Source organism: Podarcis muralis, chromosome 1, assembly GCF_964188315.1.
Source record: "Podarcis muralis chromosome 1, rPodMur119.hap1.1, whole genome shotgun sequence".
Taxonomy (NCBI): Eukaryota; Metazoa; Chordata; class Lepidosauria; order Squamata; family Lacertidae; genus Podarcis; species Podarcis muralis.
The window spans coordinates 52392278-52409213 of record NC_135655.1 but is presented as its reverse complement, the minus strand read 5'-3'; the positions used below and the strand labels follow the sequence as shown (position 1 = coordinate 52409213).

Here is a 16936-nt window from a genome sequence, read left to right as displayed (position 1 = left end):
ATACTTGGTTAGTGAGCTGCAGTTGGCAGACCTGGTAGGTCACAAGTTGTGCCAGCCTGGCTTGGAGCATTGTGGCAGACAGGTCAGTAGGCTAAAGTTCTTAAGGCTTTATATAAGCATTGCATTGGAACAAACGGCTAGGTTCACATAGAGGTTGCCTCCTTTCTGCTCACCCTACAGCCTTCACTCTCGTGTGTGTGTTCTGGGTAAGTGCTTCCATGCTCATTGAGCTACGAGTGAGCCTTCGGTGTCTTATACAAAGAACGGAGCAAGAATATGAAAAACTGAGCAAAAGTTTTTGAACTTGTGGCTCTCTTTTGTTAAATCTAGGTGCTCAGTAATATACTGGCTCTGAAACTTCATGCACATAGTCATAACAACAAACAGCGCAACTGTTTTCCATGTTGCGCATACACACAAACACACACACACATATATATATATACACACACACACCCCACACCCTCCACTGCAACTAAACATTCAGAACCCCATTTGGCTCTGCAGATTTAAGTCCCAGCTCAGACATAGACATAGGCAACAAATCATGGCTTGGCCATTGTGAATAGGATTTGCTCCCTGGGCTTTCTTTTCCCCTAGGATACTACGATTTGTTTCCTTGTTCGGGCAAACCATTGGTTGCACCAGAAATGTCTTTCTCTTGCTGGTGCTGCCCCACAATAAATCTGGCTGAATCAAGACCTCCAATCAAATATTTGGGACAGATGGACTCAGATATTTATCTTGAGACTAATCTGACCTTTAAAGGCCAAAGGTTCCCCACCCCGCCAATAGGCTGTGGGCTAAGACAGCCTTCCCCAAGCATGCTGGCCACGGCTGAGAGGAGTTGCAGTCCAGCACATTTGGAGGATTGAGGAAAGCTGAACTAAGATTTGTCTGTCTGATAGTAGTTTGCTTTTAATATCTTCCTCCCCCTTCTCCTCAGCTGGGCTTGTTTAATTTGTTGGTGGTGAGGAGAGAGTAGGTGACAAGCGCCATCTTCTGGTGACCTGCTGTCTTAACACTTGGCATTCTGGTTTGAGGCGGCATGTACGCATGGAGCTGAGCTATTGCCTTATATTGAAATTACTAGCACTCTGAAAATTCAGAACTCTGGGTTGGATCCAGAGGCGTGAGAGCAGAATTAATTCTGGGATTGCAATGTTCTATGAACTGATGTGCGAGAGGCTGCAGAAGACAACATGGGTTTATTCAGCTTGTGTCTGTTTCTCATTTTTACAATCTTAAATTCATTAAATTAAATTTCTGCAGCAATTTGCAATATTTTTAAAAAATCCTCATGAAAATTCTTCAGTATTTTAGTGTGCTTTTCTCCTTTCATTCCGGACCAATGCACACATTTTTGCAAGCAGTTTCTCCTAATATACTACATTTACGTATATGTTATTTTTACCAATAGATTCCTTATTATGTGCACTGTCCCCTATATGCATTCCTGTAAACATTGTTCGCTTGGAGAACCGCATAACAAAATGCAGTGTGAATTTTGAAGGTGGCTGTGTTTTGGTTCTCAGATTGTTTTAGAGTTTGAATTTGATAGATTTGGCTTCCGTGTGGACGGAATCGAATTCCTCCCCTACTTTTAAGATACAGTGATTTCTTTCTTCAATGGCAGCTGTCTTGCTGTGGCTGGGCTGCACCAGAAAATTGGAAAAACAACACGTTCCTCCAGGACGGAAACCAGACATCCTACCCTTGCTCTTGCGGCAATGACTCGACTAACTCCCTCTCAGAAACAGGCTTCTGCTCTTTGGGTACTGTTTCCAACACCACAACGGTTGAGGACTGGCCTGTTAGAAAGCAGGTGAGTGTGTCTAACTTAATGGAATCCCATTGCAGGAGCTTGTATTAGAGCAGGTGTAGCTAAGCCTCAGTTTAGGGGCCTGATCTGCCACCTCAAGCAATTTTTCCTGGCCACCCAACACCCGACCAATTTGGTGGCAGCACCAGAAAGGAAAAAAGAAAAGAAAAAGAAATAGTTTTTTAAGTAGGTGCGTGGATGAAGAGGCAGTTGCTGCCTCCCCTGTTGTCAGGTTGATCATTTGAGTGGAGAGCGTGCAGTAGTCCTTCTCCCCCAACTGATCCATGTACATCAGCTGAGGAAGGGAGGGGTGTGTGTGTGTGCCTCTGTTTGTTTTCATGCGGGTGTCCAGGGTGGTCACACCCAGGTTTGGCCAGTCCAACCTCTGGCATGAGGCTCCCAGCGGATTTATCAAGGTTGAATGTTGTTGGGATTTGTCCAAGGAAATGGGGGCAATTGGCAGGCCCCCAGCTAGCTCCAGCCTATCGGCCGGCAGCCGGGCGATCTCCAGTGATCCTTGGATCAGCATGTAACTGTGACTCAAGCTTCAGAAACCTTCAGAAGCTGAGCACACAAGCCAGCAGAATAAACTCTTCGCAACAGAAGGGCAGATAGAGGCTGTGTAAAGCGTATTTACAGGCATTTTATTCAGCATCAGGACAAAGGGAAAAACATGTCTTCTCCCCTTCGTGTCCAAGCAAGCAGCATAAGCAAAAGCTGTACACACAACGGAAGTTCCCAGCAAGCTTTGCTGGAATGTAAACAGACATGTGACATGCAACAACTCCACATATCTGTTAAGGTGGAACGGAATATAGTAACAAATGTGGCCCTGGGCCAAGAAAGTGTATCTACCCCTGTATGAGAGTTTTCCTGACCATAAAGAAAGATAGTAAGCTGGAAGATGCCAACAAGGTGCAGGCTGTGCTGTTTCACAATACTAAGATATTGCTGTTTTCTGTATTGACCTAACCCCACCTTGCTAATAAGTGGGGAAGGGGAGTGAAGATCCTTTTGCATGGTATTAAATGCTTGGCAAGTCATTTTTCTCACCCTTTTGTTTACTCCCAGGGCTGTCGGGAAGGTGTGCAGAATTGGTTACAGGAGAATCTTGGCATCATTCTCGGAGTCTGTGCAGGGGTTGCTGTCATTGAGGTAAGATTCCCCCCCCCCCCGACACACACACACACACACACACACACACACACACACACACTGTTTTATAGAATGCATCCTGGATGGATGGATCTTGTACTTAGAAGCAAGGGACACAAGGTGTGTGAGCTCCACACACCAACATTGCTCATCTGGCCCCATCATTACAGTGCTATGCAGTTGTGGTGGCTTCTGAGTTGTAGATGCTTCACCATCTCAGAGCAGTGTAAGCGTGTGCAGAGTCTGGACTGTAATGTGGCATGAGACTGTTGTCTCGTGCTGACAACTCCTTTGCCATTTCTTACCCAAAACACTTGCTGGAAGTTAACACTTTTAAGACTGCGTTGCTTACTCTGCCTTTGTTTTCTCTCATGCAGGGGTCTTGCCAAAACAGCCAGTACTGCAATTAGATGCAAAAAAAATCTAGCCTTGCCTAATTAATGGAGTATGCTGTCAGGGACCGTGCTGAGGAGGGCTGCACTGAGGAGGAATGGTGGGAGCCTCCTGCTCCCCCTCCCCCTGCTCCTGAATCTTCCCAGTGTAAGGACAGTGTATATTTGGAACAGTGGTTTGCAGAGGGGCATAGTTCAGAAGGCAGAAGCTGGGAAATACTGGTTGGGGAACAGCTAGGAGAGGAAACATGGGAAGAGAGAAGGTTAACAGATTCACAGTCTCTGGACAGCATTCCTCCACCACCCTCCCCAAAGTTGAGAAGAGCCCAGAAAGTGGCAGAACAGAAAGCACAGAGGGTGCAAGCTCAGATTACGAGACATAGAAGTGACGTAGATTAATAGGGACAGAAGGGGGTGGGCTCCTTAATTGGGAGCACCGCCATTATTAGTAGATGTGTTCTTTGTTCTCTTGCTGTGATTATTAAAGTTTGTAACCTGTAAGAAGACTCCTTTTCCTTTGTTCTGCTTATCTACTGCCATGGGGGAGGAAACTGATTCCCTGAAGCCTGACATCTGCTACTTATGAACTGAACCTGCAACGCTAAGAGGCTTTCTTGCCCAGTTTCACTTTATTGCAGTGCTCAGCTTAACAATAAAAGTGTGGTTTTTTTTAATGAATAAAGAAAGGGGGGGAGGCTACCAATTATTTTTATCTTATTCGTTAAATGTATAGCTTGTCTTTCCTCTTGAAAGTGGGCCGAGGCAACAAACAAAAGATAAAACAATGTCCGGTGTGGTACAGTGAGTGCAGTATTGGACTGGTCTGTGGATGACCAGGGTTGAAATCCCCACTCAGCCATGAAGCTCCTCTGGCCAGCAGCTGCCTCTCTCAGCCAAACCTACCTCACAGGGCGGGGAAATGGGAATTAGCACAGGGATCCTCCAGGCCTAGGGTGCTTGGAACCAACCATCTCTTTGACCAGCTTCATTTTTTGCTTACTCTTTGTAGCTCCTGGGGATGATTCTCTCAATCTGCCTCTGCAAGAACATACACACTGAAGACTACACCAAAGTGCCCAAGTACTGAGACTGCTGGCCTCAAGAGCTGTCCCGGAGCTAACGGGGCTTTTCCTTCCTCGTACCCAGACTGTCTTCATCACTTACCATTCCTCCTGTGGCATCCAGCATTGCTATGGATCAATTAGGCTGCACCGCGGCTATGAATTCTCTGAGGGATCAGGGGCTTGGGCAGCCCCTCCTATCTCTTGACTGTTTTTCTACGAAGCTGGCCAATTTAAAGTCTTCCTCCGCTCGTGTGATGCCCTGCACCTTTTACTGCCAGCAGCACGCTAGACAGCCTCTTCTTTGTTATTATCCACTTCTGACCCCTTGTGACTAAGCGTAAAATGCTCCTTTTTCTTTTGCAGCTGTCTGCTACCATTGCTTTGTGTATTAGGAAGAACTTTTGGGGGCTTTAGCTGTTGTTGGTGGTTTGGGGTTCTCTCCTAAAGAAATACATGCAGTAGAAAGGATAATCCTTTCTCTAACTGACACCCTGGCCTTCCTTAAACTCACTTCCTCAGATCTGTTGAATTGTGTCTCTTGAATAGTTTTGCATAGTTCTGCTATAGTCCCCCCCCCCCCACAAGACATGTTCCCTTTTCACTTACTGCACCATCTTCAGTGACTTCAATCTGATGGAGGAGTGGCCCAGGCCCAGTCTTATGATGTCACCAGCTAGTAGTTACAGGGGTGTTGACTTGGGAGATTTGATTTTTGTACAAAACAAAACAAACCTTATCTTCTCTGCCACACTCTTCTTCCTTTCTGAATCTGGTTAGCTTGGAGGCACTTTAGAGACCACACCCTATAGCATACGTGAGTTTGCGCAGGCTCACTGGAATATGTTCTTTGGTTGCCAACTTTTTTTAGAGGTGATGCGTAATAATGTGCTGTGGTAAAAGAATATCTAGGATCGATGGCTTTTTCATACCAGTGGTGGCAGTGGAGCATTTGCTCTGACCCTTAGCTTGTGTAGCGACTCCTTCCTGTTAAACTAAATCTCTGTTTGGGTGCCATCTTTAATTCAGAGACTCATTGCAGCAGGAAGCCTCTGTCTCGGTGTTTCACTGGGAAATATGTTTTGTACCCAACAGCCATATTAGATTCTGCTCCAGGACTGAGAGCAGGGAGGGCAATGCATGAGGGGAATCCCTTGCTTTGGAGACAACAAAACTCCGGTAAGGCCTGTGGAAAATAGAGGGGCAGGTGGTAGTCTCATCCAGGTTAAGTGATTGCTCCTGAGCCACACGACACCCACTGACTGTTGCATGGAAGGCTTCCATTTTAGCACTAAGATGGCACTTAATGTAAACTTTCAAATTTGGACAAAGGATTTCCTCTCTTCTTTTTTTTCATATGCTGAGAGTCCTTAATCTCCTTGAATGCACAGGCCAGCAGGGCGCGTCCTAGCACAGGAAGACTTGTGGAGCGGAGAGTCTACAAGAAGGCATGAACGATTGCCCTGCGTGGAGATTTTTTAACAGGCTTGAGGTGGTCTAAAGTACAAGTCCCAAAGCTGAGAAGAGCCTCTCATATCTCCATGCACCCCAGAAAACATTTGCCCTTAGTTCTTAAATAATGACTGGTGGTGACAAATCCAAGAAAAAGCTATTAATAATTTGTTTTGTTTTGAGGGTAGAGTTAAGTGCAGGAAGAGCAGCATCAAGGAATCTGCCTGCCCCATGTTGAGTCCCTTCCTCATTTAAAAGCAAACAAAGCTTGCAAAAGGGATTTCCCTGGGAGTGATTGTTTTTGCTCTTCTCACCTCCAGCCTGGTCTTTCCTTTTCCCTCCCCCCCTTTTTTTTGGAATTGATTGTAAAGCTAGGTTTTATATTCACCTCTTGTGCTTCGATTGATAAGCCGCTTCAATTGATAAGCTGTTTGTGCTATGGTTCTTCTCTCGGATTCAGCGCTGAGCGGAAGGAAAGCTGAGCCCCTTCTGGATTTCTCCTTTTGTTTTTAGAAACCTCTTCCAAATGGAAGAAATGCATGTACAGATTTAAACAAGTAATGGGTGGGTATTTCAGTAATAAAAAGATTTGCTTAAAAAAAAGGTGTCTTGTCTTTGTGTAACATTCTATTGAAGTGGCCTTAAATATGTTTAGGGTGCTAAGAGAAGAACGGGGATCTGTACTGTAGAATAGCGAGTGTCAACATTGATTATGCTGATTAGTTTTCATTTCACAAACAGAACTCGTATGTGTGTGTGTGTGTAGTTCATATACAGTGGTACCTTGGGTTACACACGCTTCAGGTTACAGACTTCGCTAACCCAGAAATAGTGCTTCAGGTTAAGAACTTTGCTTCAGGATGAGAACAGAAATCGTGCTCCGGCGGTGCGGCAGCAGCAGGAGGCCCCATTAGCTAAAGTGGTGCTTCAGGTTAAGAACAGTTTCAGGTTAAGAACGGACCTCTGGAACGAATTAAGTACTTAACCCAAGGTACCACTGTATTAAGTACATTTTTGAACAATGGGCTTGTTAGGAATTGCAGAACGCTAATCATTCAAACGGCACAAGACATAGGATTGCATTTGATAATGGTGGAAATGCTTGTTACCAAAATCCTTGGATAATAAGCATGAGCAGTCTGGTCACCTTACTCCTACATAACTGTCAACCAGTAATCTTTAGCATGTGTTTACTAATACCATTTCCTATCCACTAGGGGGTGCTGGTGCTGTATGAAAATATACTACTGTATAAGACAGCAGCCCTTCCTCAATTGTCTTGTTCTTGGCATGGAATTTGTTCACTTGGATGCATGTTAACTTGTGTTTAGTTTAGACTATCCTAGTTTAGACTATCAATTGGTGTACTTTCTCTGCCCTTTCCTAAGAATTGCTGTTCTTTACACACTCCCCACTGAATTTTTAAGTGCCACGGGCACTTATTTGGTAAATAAGCCTTCCTAGGGGTTAAGAGTCCAGAAATGGGATATTTCCTGCTCCTGAGGTACAGCTTCTGTACTGTAATTGTTCTTGGAGTGCGGAGGAGGGTGCTAGACCTTACAGCTAATACCTGAACAGTGTCAGTTTAGACAAAGAGGGTAAACACCCAAACTGAATATGGAAAAGTGCAAGATTTTAATGGTGCATAAAGGTGCATGACAAAGGAGTTGAGATGTCCTCTTAAGTAAACCCAATTTTGTGTGTGACAAGATGACGCTGTTTGAAAGTTGTAGTCTGTGATTAGCTAATGCTCGCTATAGATCCATGTTAGGACAAACATGGATGATTAAGGGCTTATGCATGTCCTCTTCCTCCTCCTTTTTTTAATTACTAGGAGGGGGCATAGCAGTAGGCAAAAATAGTTGAGAATCTCATTCCCTCCCCACTTCTCCATTCCTTTCTCCGACAGCAAGTTTGCTCCTGAGAGGTTTAAAAATTGGAGAAGTGACTTATTCACATTTTAGTGTTGTTTGCTTCTTAAGGACATGGCAACAAAGAATTCTAAAGTTGCTTCCACAGTGGCTATTACTTTGGAAATCACCATTCATTGTTCTCTCACCTTTTGAAGTCTCCATCCAAATCTTCATAAAATTCTGTGTTGTCTTTCTTCTCTCTCTTTCCACCCCTAGGACCTTATTGCTGGTTAATTTCTCCCCTGTTTAAATGCAATTGCAATACCACCCTGTGTAGTGTGGAGGGCAAAACACTATGCAGGGCTACTGTGTCTTTTATTAGAACCTTCCTGTTTGTCATTACTAATCCTGTGTGTGCTTTTATTTAGCAAAGGTAGGTCATTACTAAAGAAATGCCCCCTAATAACTCATTTCCTATTGCAGGCATTAATTAACAGTCAACTCATTAATTTTTCTTTGTTTGTTGTGAAACTGTTACTTTGCGATTGAAAAAGGGCAGAAGTTGTAAGGAGCAAATCTAAAAAAGAAGTGTAATATATTGTCAAACATGCAGCCTTGATCCTCAGTGAAGACAAATAAGCCCTGACTGCACTCAACAGTTTCCTATCTATGATCTGAGATGGGCTGAAGTGCATTTGACAAATGTTCTGCGCATAAAACACACACAAATCCCAGGGTGGTGGTCTCGTTTGAACACAGAGCAGATAACGTTCTCATTCCTCAGGACGGATGCATTCCCTCACATTTTGAAATCGGCATGATAAATGGTTCTTTAATGGCCTGAGTCATTATGGAAGCGCATTGTGATTTCAGATTCCTGATTTATTTCAGAGCAAGCCTAATCGTGTAGAATAAATGCATCCAGATGATTGAGTGGGTTCAGCTTTGGTCACAGTGTCTACAGATGACATAATATCCCATTATGGCTCCAGAGTCAGGAGGAGGAGGAGGAGGGCTGTGTTGCGCACGCCATAAAATTCAGGGTGGTTTGAAGAAAAAGCAGGAGACTTTTTTCCTAGGATTTTTGGTACGATCATTTTAAAAACAAAAGGTGTTTATGGCCTCTGTGTGACTATATTGGCCATGGCCTTGTTCTGTAATGTAGTGTCTCCAGCCAAAGTGGGTTGTTGAATTTCAGCATGGGTGGGATCATCCCTCCAGAAACCTTTTCTCTCTTCCCTCCCCTCTGCATTTACTAAAGTCCGGATGTAAATGGGCTAAAGTTGCCTTGCTTTGTGCCTGCAATCGTTTTAGCATGAAGGCCAAGTACGGTCTTTATAAAGAGCAAGGACTATCAGCTATCCTGTGCAGAAGCCACAGCCTATTCCCCCAAAAGGTCTGGCCAACATCTTCTAGCTTAGTGTGAGCCAAAGTTCCCATGTGATGGTTTGGCAGTTGTGGATGAGCTTTCTGGTCTTGCAAGGGTGGTGTGTGTGCTCGTTTGCATCTTTCAACAAACAGTACATGATTGCTTTTTTAAAAAAAGGTGGGGAAGTCATGCAACTCCCAGGGAAATGTAGGAAAAGTTAAAAAGAAAAGCTGCCGTACACCAAGTCAGACAGCTGGTGTATCTAACTCAGCATTGTCTCTTGACACCCTAAAATATAAAACAAAAGCACAATTAATAAAAGAAGAGGCAATTAAAAATACACAGGTAAAACAAACAAGTGAAAACCAACATCAGGTTCCTGACAGCGAAGTATTTATCACAGCAAGTCAATAGTCTGCCTAAACAAGAAGGCCTTCATTTGTTTTGAAATTATAAAGACCCAACTTCATTCCATATTTTCAAATTAAAACCAAGGAAGGAGCAACCATGTCTCTTCACGGATGTTGCTGGACTCCAACTCCCATCAGCCCTAACTAGTAGCCTTGGTAGCTGGGGCTGATGGGACTTGCAGTTCCCCTAAACTAGACTGAGCCTATGTATTTAATGTGCAGGATTACACTCTTATCTGCACTGATTTTCATCCAGATTCTGACAAATGGGTGTTTGCTTAGGGGGCAGAGAGCCAATAACCACAGAGTCTGTATGGCTATATATCAGCAGGAAATAAGTGTTTCCAATTTCCCAGCTCTTTAAAAATATTCCCCTAAGCAACGTATGCCTCAGTTTTAGGAGTTGTGCTTTGAACAATTAATTTGTTAGCCAGACACTTGGATGGTTAACAAGGAGTGACTATTCAAAAATAAATCTAACTTGTCTCCTTATACCCTTGTAACATTCAGTAAACGTGTGTCCCTATTTTCTAGGGACAGTCCCAGATTTACAATAGCCGTCCCAGTTTTTGATTTGATCCTGAAATGTCCCGCTTCCCCTTAGGACGTCCCCATTTTCATTGGAGAAATATTGGAGTGTATGGTGGGACGTCCCTATTTTCATCAGAGAAATGTTGGAGGGTATGTCTTTGCTAGCCACCCCAGAAAACAGGCCTCAGGATGCATGGTAATGGCAGTAAGCCTTCCATTATTGCAAAGGACATGACATTGCCAGATACTCCCAGAAGCTGTGCCAGTGATATTCAGAAGGAAAGGTTTCTGAACGGACACAATCACTATATAGAGCCACCATGTTTAGAGGCAGTATACCCTGGAGAGCAAGAAGCGCACCAGGTGACTTTGGGCCAATCACAGACTCTCAGCCTAATTCACCTCACAAGATTCTTGTGAAGATAAATTGGGAGGTGAGAGGATCTTGCATGCTGCCTTGAGCTCCTTGGATGAATTAAATACATGCAATTTAATTATAGAAACTTGGAGAGGGGTGTTGCCTTCATGTCTTGCTTCCTGGAGGTATCTGGCTAGACCTACATTGGCTCCCAGCATATTTCTGAGCACAATTCAAAGTATTGGTGCTGACCTTGAAAGCCTTAACAGCCTTGGCCCAGTATACCTGAAGGAGCATCTCCACCCCCATTATTCTGCCCGGACACTGAGGTCCTCCTCCAAGGGCTTTCTGGCGGTTCCCTCACTGTGAGAAGTGAAGGTACAGGGAACCCGACAGAGGGCCTTCTCGGTAGTGGTGCCCTTCAGATGTCAAATAAACAACTATCAGCTTTTAGAAGACATTTGAAGGCAGCCCTGTTTAGGGAAGTTTTTAATGTTTGATGTTTTACCATGATTTTAATAGTCTGTTGGGAGCCGCCCAGAGTGGCTGGGGAAATCCAGCCAGATGGGTGGGGTATAAATAATAAATGATTATTATATAGCCATCACTGGAAGAGGTATACTGGGTTAAGTGAACTCTTGGTGTAATCTAGCTCACGGCTCTTCCTATTTTCTAACATACATTATTGTAGTGGTACGAAGCCCTCTGAGTGAAGAGGCTTAGGTTACCACAGTGTTTGACATTAGTTCAGTTCACATGCCATGCTAAGTCAAACCATGGCTTGACATGAATGATTAAATTTGTGGGAGGAGATTTTGGCCACTTTGCTTCTCCCGGGTCATTTTGCTGCCACGCTTCACTGAGCTAAGCCATGATTTGGCTTAGCATGTTTAGATGCAGGTATGTGGTCTAGCTCTCTCCAGATAAGCCACAAGTTGTAACCAACAGTTGTCCTGTGGTTTACAGCTTGAGGTTTGTCTGGAAGAGCTAAACCATGAGCCCAGGTTTTGATGACTCCCTAAGCCAAACCATGGTTTAGTTCAGCAAAGCACAGCAGCAAAAAGAGCAGGGTGGGGCCAAGCGGCTGCCATCTTGGAACGGCAGGTTTGTTCATTGGTGCTGAGCCGTGGTTTATCTTAGCATTGTGTGTGAACAATGGAGAATTGCCCCCTATTTAAGCATTAGGATGGAAATGAATCAAAATATTTCCTGTCCAGACCACATTGGAGACCAGATGCACTTAATTCTGTGAACCACCCTGAGACCTTTGGGTATAGGGCGGTATATAAATTCAACAAATTATAAATAATAAAAAAATAATTAATTTGTGCCTGGAATTAGTGTGTGTGTGTGTGTGTGTGCTTCTGTCGCTCTTGTGTAAAATGTCTCGTGGCATTTTATTGTTGTCCATTCCCATCAAAAGGGGAAAGTTTGACAATTAAGTCTTTGGGTAGTCAGTGTTTTGTTGAAGTTTAAGACTTCCGGAAGCCCCAGAAAGAAGATGACATTTCCAAAACTCTTTCAGGAAGTTGCTTTGAGAGAAGAGAGGCCCAGCTCTGGACATTGTCCATTCTTTCCTGATTCCTCAGGTCCTCGGGTTGTGCTGCACTGCTTCTTTTTCCATTCCAGAGTGCTTTCAGAGGCTTATTTGGGTGGCATGGGAGGTGGGGCATTTCGTTGCTGCTCATCAAGAGGCAACTTAATCTCCATCTGGAACTCCAGCCAGCTTCTATGGTCCTTGAGTTCCCCGTGTCATCACATCCTCTTACTCAAAGGTTTATGAACTTAATGGCTCTCCTTGAATTCATCCTTGCTGCCCAAAGAGCCAGCTGCTCACCAGCTCTAACCCAAACAATGTGAGGCCATAGGATATATCCTGACACCTGATCCTTGGCTTTTAAATGGGAAGCTGCCAAGTAGCTTTTGTTAAGATGTCTTGGCAGAGGTTGGGTGGGAGAGAGAAGAAAGATGTGCTGTGGGGATGGGCAAATCTACCCATTTCAGTTTCTCATTTTTCCAATCTTAAGTTGAGTTCTGCTACAACTGATACCCTTGCTGTTTGTACAGGGGTATATGGGGAAAGGGACCAACCCTCATATTTTAAACAAATTGGGATTCAGTTTGTTTTCTTCACTGTCCTGCAACACACCATCCCCAACAGTGAGAGAAACAGGGCTGTTCCACTGCATGATGCTGAAAACTGAACCTGTTGAACTTCTGTTTCCAAAGGTGTAAAGGGCAATGCAGCCCTACCAGAAATAAAACAATTTTACAACAGCAACTCAAGTGCTGAAGTGTATGATGTTTTCTGTGTTTTGAGACAGCTTTAAAATTCTTTTGTTGTCTCTTTTTGGTTATGTCATCTAGTTAAGGGAGCAAGTTTCACTTACACAGAAAAGCGTGTTTTTTAAAATGAAAAGCCACACTGGAGGAAGGAATTTAGAGCAACAAAATGAAATGCACCAAAGGGTTAAGCACTCCCTCTTTCCCCCACCACTTCCCTGCTCTAAATTCTGCCCCCAAACACCTACAGTGGATTTTAAAATGAGAAACAACAAAGAGTTAGGGCTTACTTAGAGCGTTTACAGACTGCCAGTACTTTGCGGGAGGGTTTCAGTGCATGATAGGAAATTTAAGTGAATTAAAGCATCTGCCACCCTAGCACAATGCATCCACATTTAGAAAGAAATGGTTAGGAAAGTGACAACATGGAAATGTGTTGAAAAATGTGGAATGAACAAATGGTTAAGTAGAATTCATATAACCGCCCCACAAACAAATCAGAACAGTTGCTCAATAAGGACCAGGTGCAATCTAACCTCTGCATAAACTTTGTGCAAGCAGATCGCGATGAATGCTCCATAAATAAGTCGCCTGCAGGAACCGTTATTCATATCAGTGTGTGGCATGCATTTATCCCCTGGGTTTCAGTTCTAAAATGTGACTTCTTAGTTCTGTTTCTTGTCCCAGAGGATCAAGATGACTCTTTGTAACAGTGAGAAACGGAGCTTGAGGAATTCACTCGCTTCAGAGAACTTCAGATAATGAGAACTGCTTGAGGAACAGGAGTGTGTGCCAAATCCCATTTCTTCCTCCCAACTTAGTTCCATCTCCAATGCAACATTAACACCATAGAACATTTTTTAAAAAATGTTTCCCAGGCACAGAATTACTAAATTATTCCAGCTCAGGCACAGCCAAATCACTGCTGATTATTATTATTAGCCTGTGTTGGGAAAACTCCAAATACAGCCCTTTACTACAGATTTTTCCTTTAAGTTTCACTCACAGGCTAAAGAACGGGGATTTTCTAGTTGTCCGCACTCAGTGGGTTCTGGTCTGGCTACTCTCACTATAATCCCTTCCTCTGACTTTCAGCTCAAGCTAAAAGCAGAATTATGGGGGAGAGGTGTAATTCTATTCATAAGGGTGCTGTCAGGTGCTGGAAACAATTATTTGAGATACAAATCACAGCTCTGTAGAAGAGAAAGAAACTGAATCACATGTTCTGGTTCTTTCAAGACTCTTCTGAAAGCTGTTGCAAAACACCTTCAGCCAGAGGGGAGGTTTTCAGAGTGGCTGTTGGTTCTGCTGATGTGCTTAGGAATCACATCTCTCCAACTATTATTCAGACCCAGCTGAAAACAAGAGATCCTCAGTGGAACTGCAGATGTGAAACTTAGCAGCTGGAAGCACAGAGCATTTGAAGTCAGAATTTGATGCTCCAGAACAGGAGTAGGGAGCCTTGATGGACTACAACTCCTAACAGCCCCAACTATTGACCATGCTGGCTGAACTTGATGGGACTTGGAGTCCATCAACATCCTGTGGGTGCTCCACCCCTGCTCTGGAAATTGTTTAGGCAATGAACAGCGACTCAGGGTAGCAAAGGGATGGCAAGGAAGAGCAGTGTTCAGGGCTGGACCAAGACATTTTGCTGCCTGAGGTATCAAATAGTTCACCCGCCCATATAAATAATGTTGCAGCAGCAACAACAGCCTGTTTGCTGGCCTTCCCTAATCTATTGGTTTTTCTGTTCCACACCACTGGAAATTACAAAATACAAATATACTGTGACTGGAAGCTGGGAGAGCAAGCAAAGCATCAGGGCACATTTTGGAGGAGCACCTGCTACCCCTTAGAGCCATTCCTCTAAGGCAACCAAGCTGGATGGAAAGCAAAGAGAAGGATGCTGGCAAGAATGCAACATCCAGCAGGCAGACGGACTCCTGGCAACAACAACAGCGATAGTGAGGTTATATCCTGGAGAGACTCCCTAATATGCTCTGGTAGGAACCCACATGCATCCTGGGGAAGGAAACAGCAGCTGAAGAAAGCCCAGAGAACAGACAAAACAGGAAAGGGAGAAAAGCTGAAGACCACAGCAAGCGAGGGGGTCCTTCAGTCAACAGCATCATTACCTAGCGCCCTCCAGCCTCTGAGCCTTCCTTCTCCCCTTCCTGTTTGTCTGCTGCGCTTCTCAGCTTTTGCCAGTAGGTGTCTCCAATCTCTTGACACAAAGGCTCCACTCTCTACAGCGCTTTCTTTGCTTGAGGGGACCATGAGCAAAACATAACATGCGAATGGGCAGATTTCAGAGCAAGATCAGATACTACGTAGTGTTAAGCTGGAGATGCCTTTATTTTTCTTTAAAGGAAGGGGAGAAGAAGTAACTGCAGCAGTTGCATATGTTAAAACCGACTTCCAGTGCTAATAATAGCTTTGCACTTATCACCTGTTTGTGTAACGCAATGTCCTCTTAGCAGGATGTATATGCCGTAAAACAATGCAACCAACAACCTGAGAAAATGGGGTTCTCCAGAGATCCTTGAGTGCAGGCTTTTTCTTTTAAAAATTGCCAGTGTGCGGCCCTGATTCAGACCTGTGCCCTCGTGTGGGCATATGCCTGTTCCCTCGGCCTGAAGCAAGATGAGTGCTGCACCCCATAATCACCTTTGACTGGAATTAACCATCCAGTGGTCCTTTACCTCAGTGGGGTCTCCCACTGAGTGATGGCCCTTGGCAGGTGCATAACAAGAACAACCCTGCCTGCTGTTCCTAAGCCCTTTACAGAAATTAAGTAGCTAAAACTTGGCATAAAGTTCAATGCAAAGGGAAAAGCTTCACCCACTTAATTTGTGGTGTTTGAAGCGCAGGAGCACAGGCTGATAAAAAAGGTGGCAACCCTAACAGTGGGAGAGGAGGCAAGGAAGGAACAGGTTGACCTCCTGAGTTATGAACTGAGATGCTAATTTCTAGTGCTAAGTAGTTCCTACACTTCCCTGCTGGACGGGAAAGATTTAGCAAGCTGCCACAGTGCTTGAAAATGTTGACATCCGTCTAAAACAAGGGTGGCTTCCAAGGACAGGAAGTATCGCAGGTCAGTAACTCTGTAAAGCTGTCCTATGACCTTTGGAGATACCCAGCATCAGCAGATTATTTGTTTTTCTGGCTGGTTATGAGTTCCTCTCGTCTTAACTCCACCTCATCTGGTCTGCTGAGAGAGCATCTCCTTCTGGCTCCTCCTCTCCCTGAACTATTTCTCTCCCAGCCGCTCCTTGTATAAGAACACTGTAACTTTTAAGAAAGGTTCTTAAGTTTGCTTCACCCACGCCTTTCTTCCTTTCTTCCTATCCCTTTCCCCCTTTGTGTCATGTCCTTTAGATGATGAGCCTGAGATCAAATCAGGGGCAGCCTTGTTATCTAACTACCTACCTACCATCTATATCTATCTATCTATCTATCTATCTATCTATCTATCTATCTATCTATCTATCTATCTATCATCTATCTATCTATCATCTATCTATCTATCATCATCTATCTATCTAATCTATCTATCTATCATCTATCCACCACTCCAGGAGCCTTTTCAGTTGATACACTTTAAAATAAATAAATCCAAAAATATTGCTGTTTTGGCTTGCATTGTTTCCTGATCTGTAATACTCTCTTCCTTGTGCTTTCTGTCACATCCCTCCCTATGTCTGGAGTGGTTTCCTCCTTTGTATGTCCACAAATTTAAGATTTTAAAATAGGCATTTGATTCCATTCTGGAGCAGGAAACGGGTGGCTGGTGGTCATGGTGGGTGTTTGCCAATTTGACCCTTTCCAGGTTTCTTAGCTATGCAGCTGCTGAACCACCTTGGCCTTTCTTCCCAGTTTTGCAGATTAAGAGGTAGCAGGCATCCCTATGAAGTTCCTGGGCAGATCTCTGCTTATCTCTGTAGCTCCCCAGTGAGGAAGAAGGATGACTGCTTCTTCTGTTCACCAAAGGCCAATGCCACAGTCGCCATGGCAAACATGGCAAGTGAGATTTTTGAAGACTGACTATTATGGGGAATTCAGCTGCTGCTGCCACACTGCAGTGTTTTAGACCTGGTTTGTAGTAATTTTCCTGACTCTGAATACAGTAACATCAGCCCTAGTGTTCACTACAGGCTGTCAATAGACCTTTGATGAAATGGACAGGGGAGTTGCCTTTGGGGTGGCTGAAAATGCCATTGTTCTGCCACCCACATTGAGATCTGCTA

General features: G+C 44.1%; 1 protein-coding gene across 5 annotated transcripts in view; it reads left to right on the top strand.

The window, feature by feature from the left end:
* Window positions 1–7818, top strand: part of CD82 (CD82 molecule) — a 69284-nt gene extending 61466 nt beyond the window's left edge. For all 5 annotated transcript variants that reach the window (XM_077928975.1, XM_077928966.1, XM_077928968.1 and 2 more), the window contains 3 exons: window positions 1637–1825; window positions 2894–2977; window positions 4379–7818. In XM_077928975.1, coding sequence (XP_077785101.1) covers window positions 1637–1825; window positions 2894–2977; window positions 4379–4456 — 351 coding nt within the window. In that variant the 3' untranslated portion in view covers window positions 4457–7818. The remainder of the gene's footprint in view (window positions 1–1636; window positions 1826–2893; window positions 2978–4378) is intronic.
* Window positions 7819–16936: the final 9118 nt, after the last annotated feature.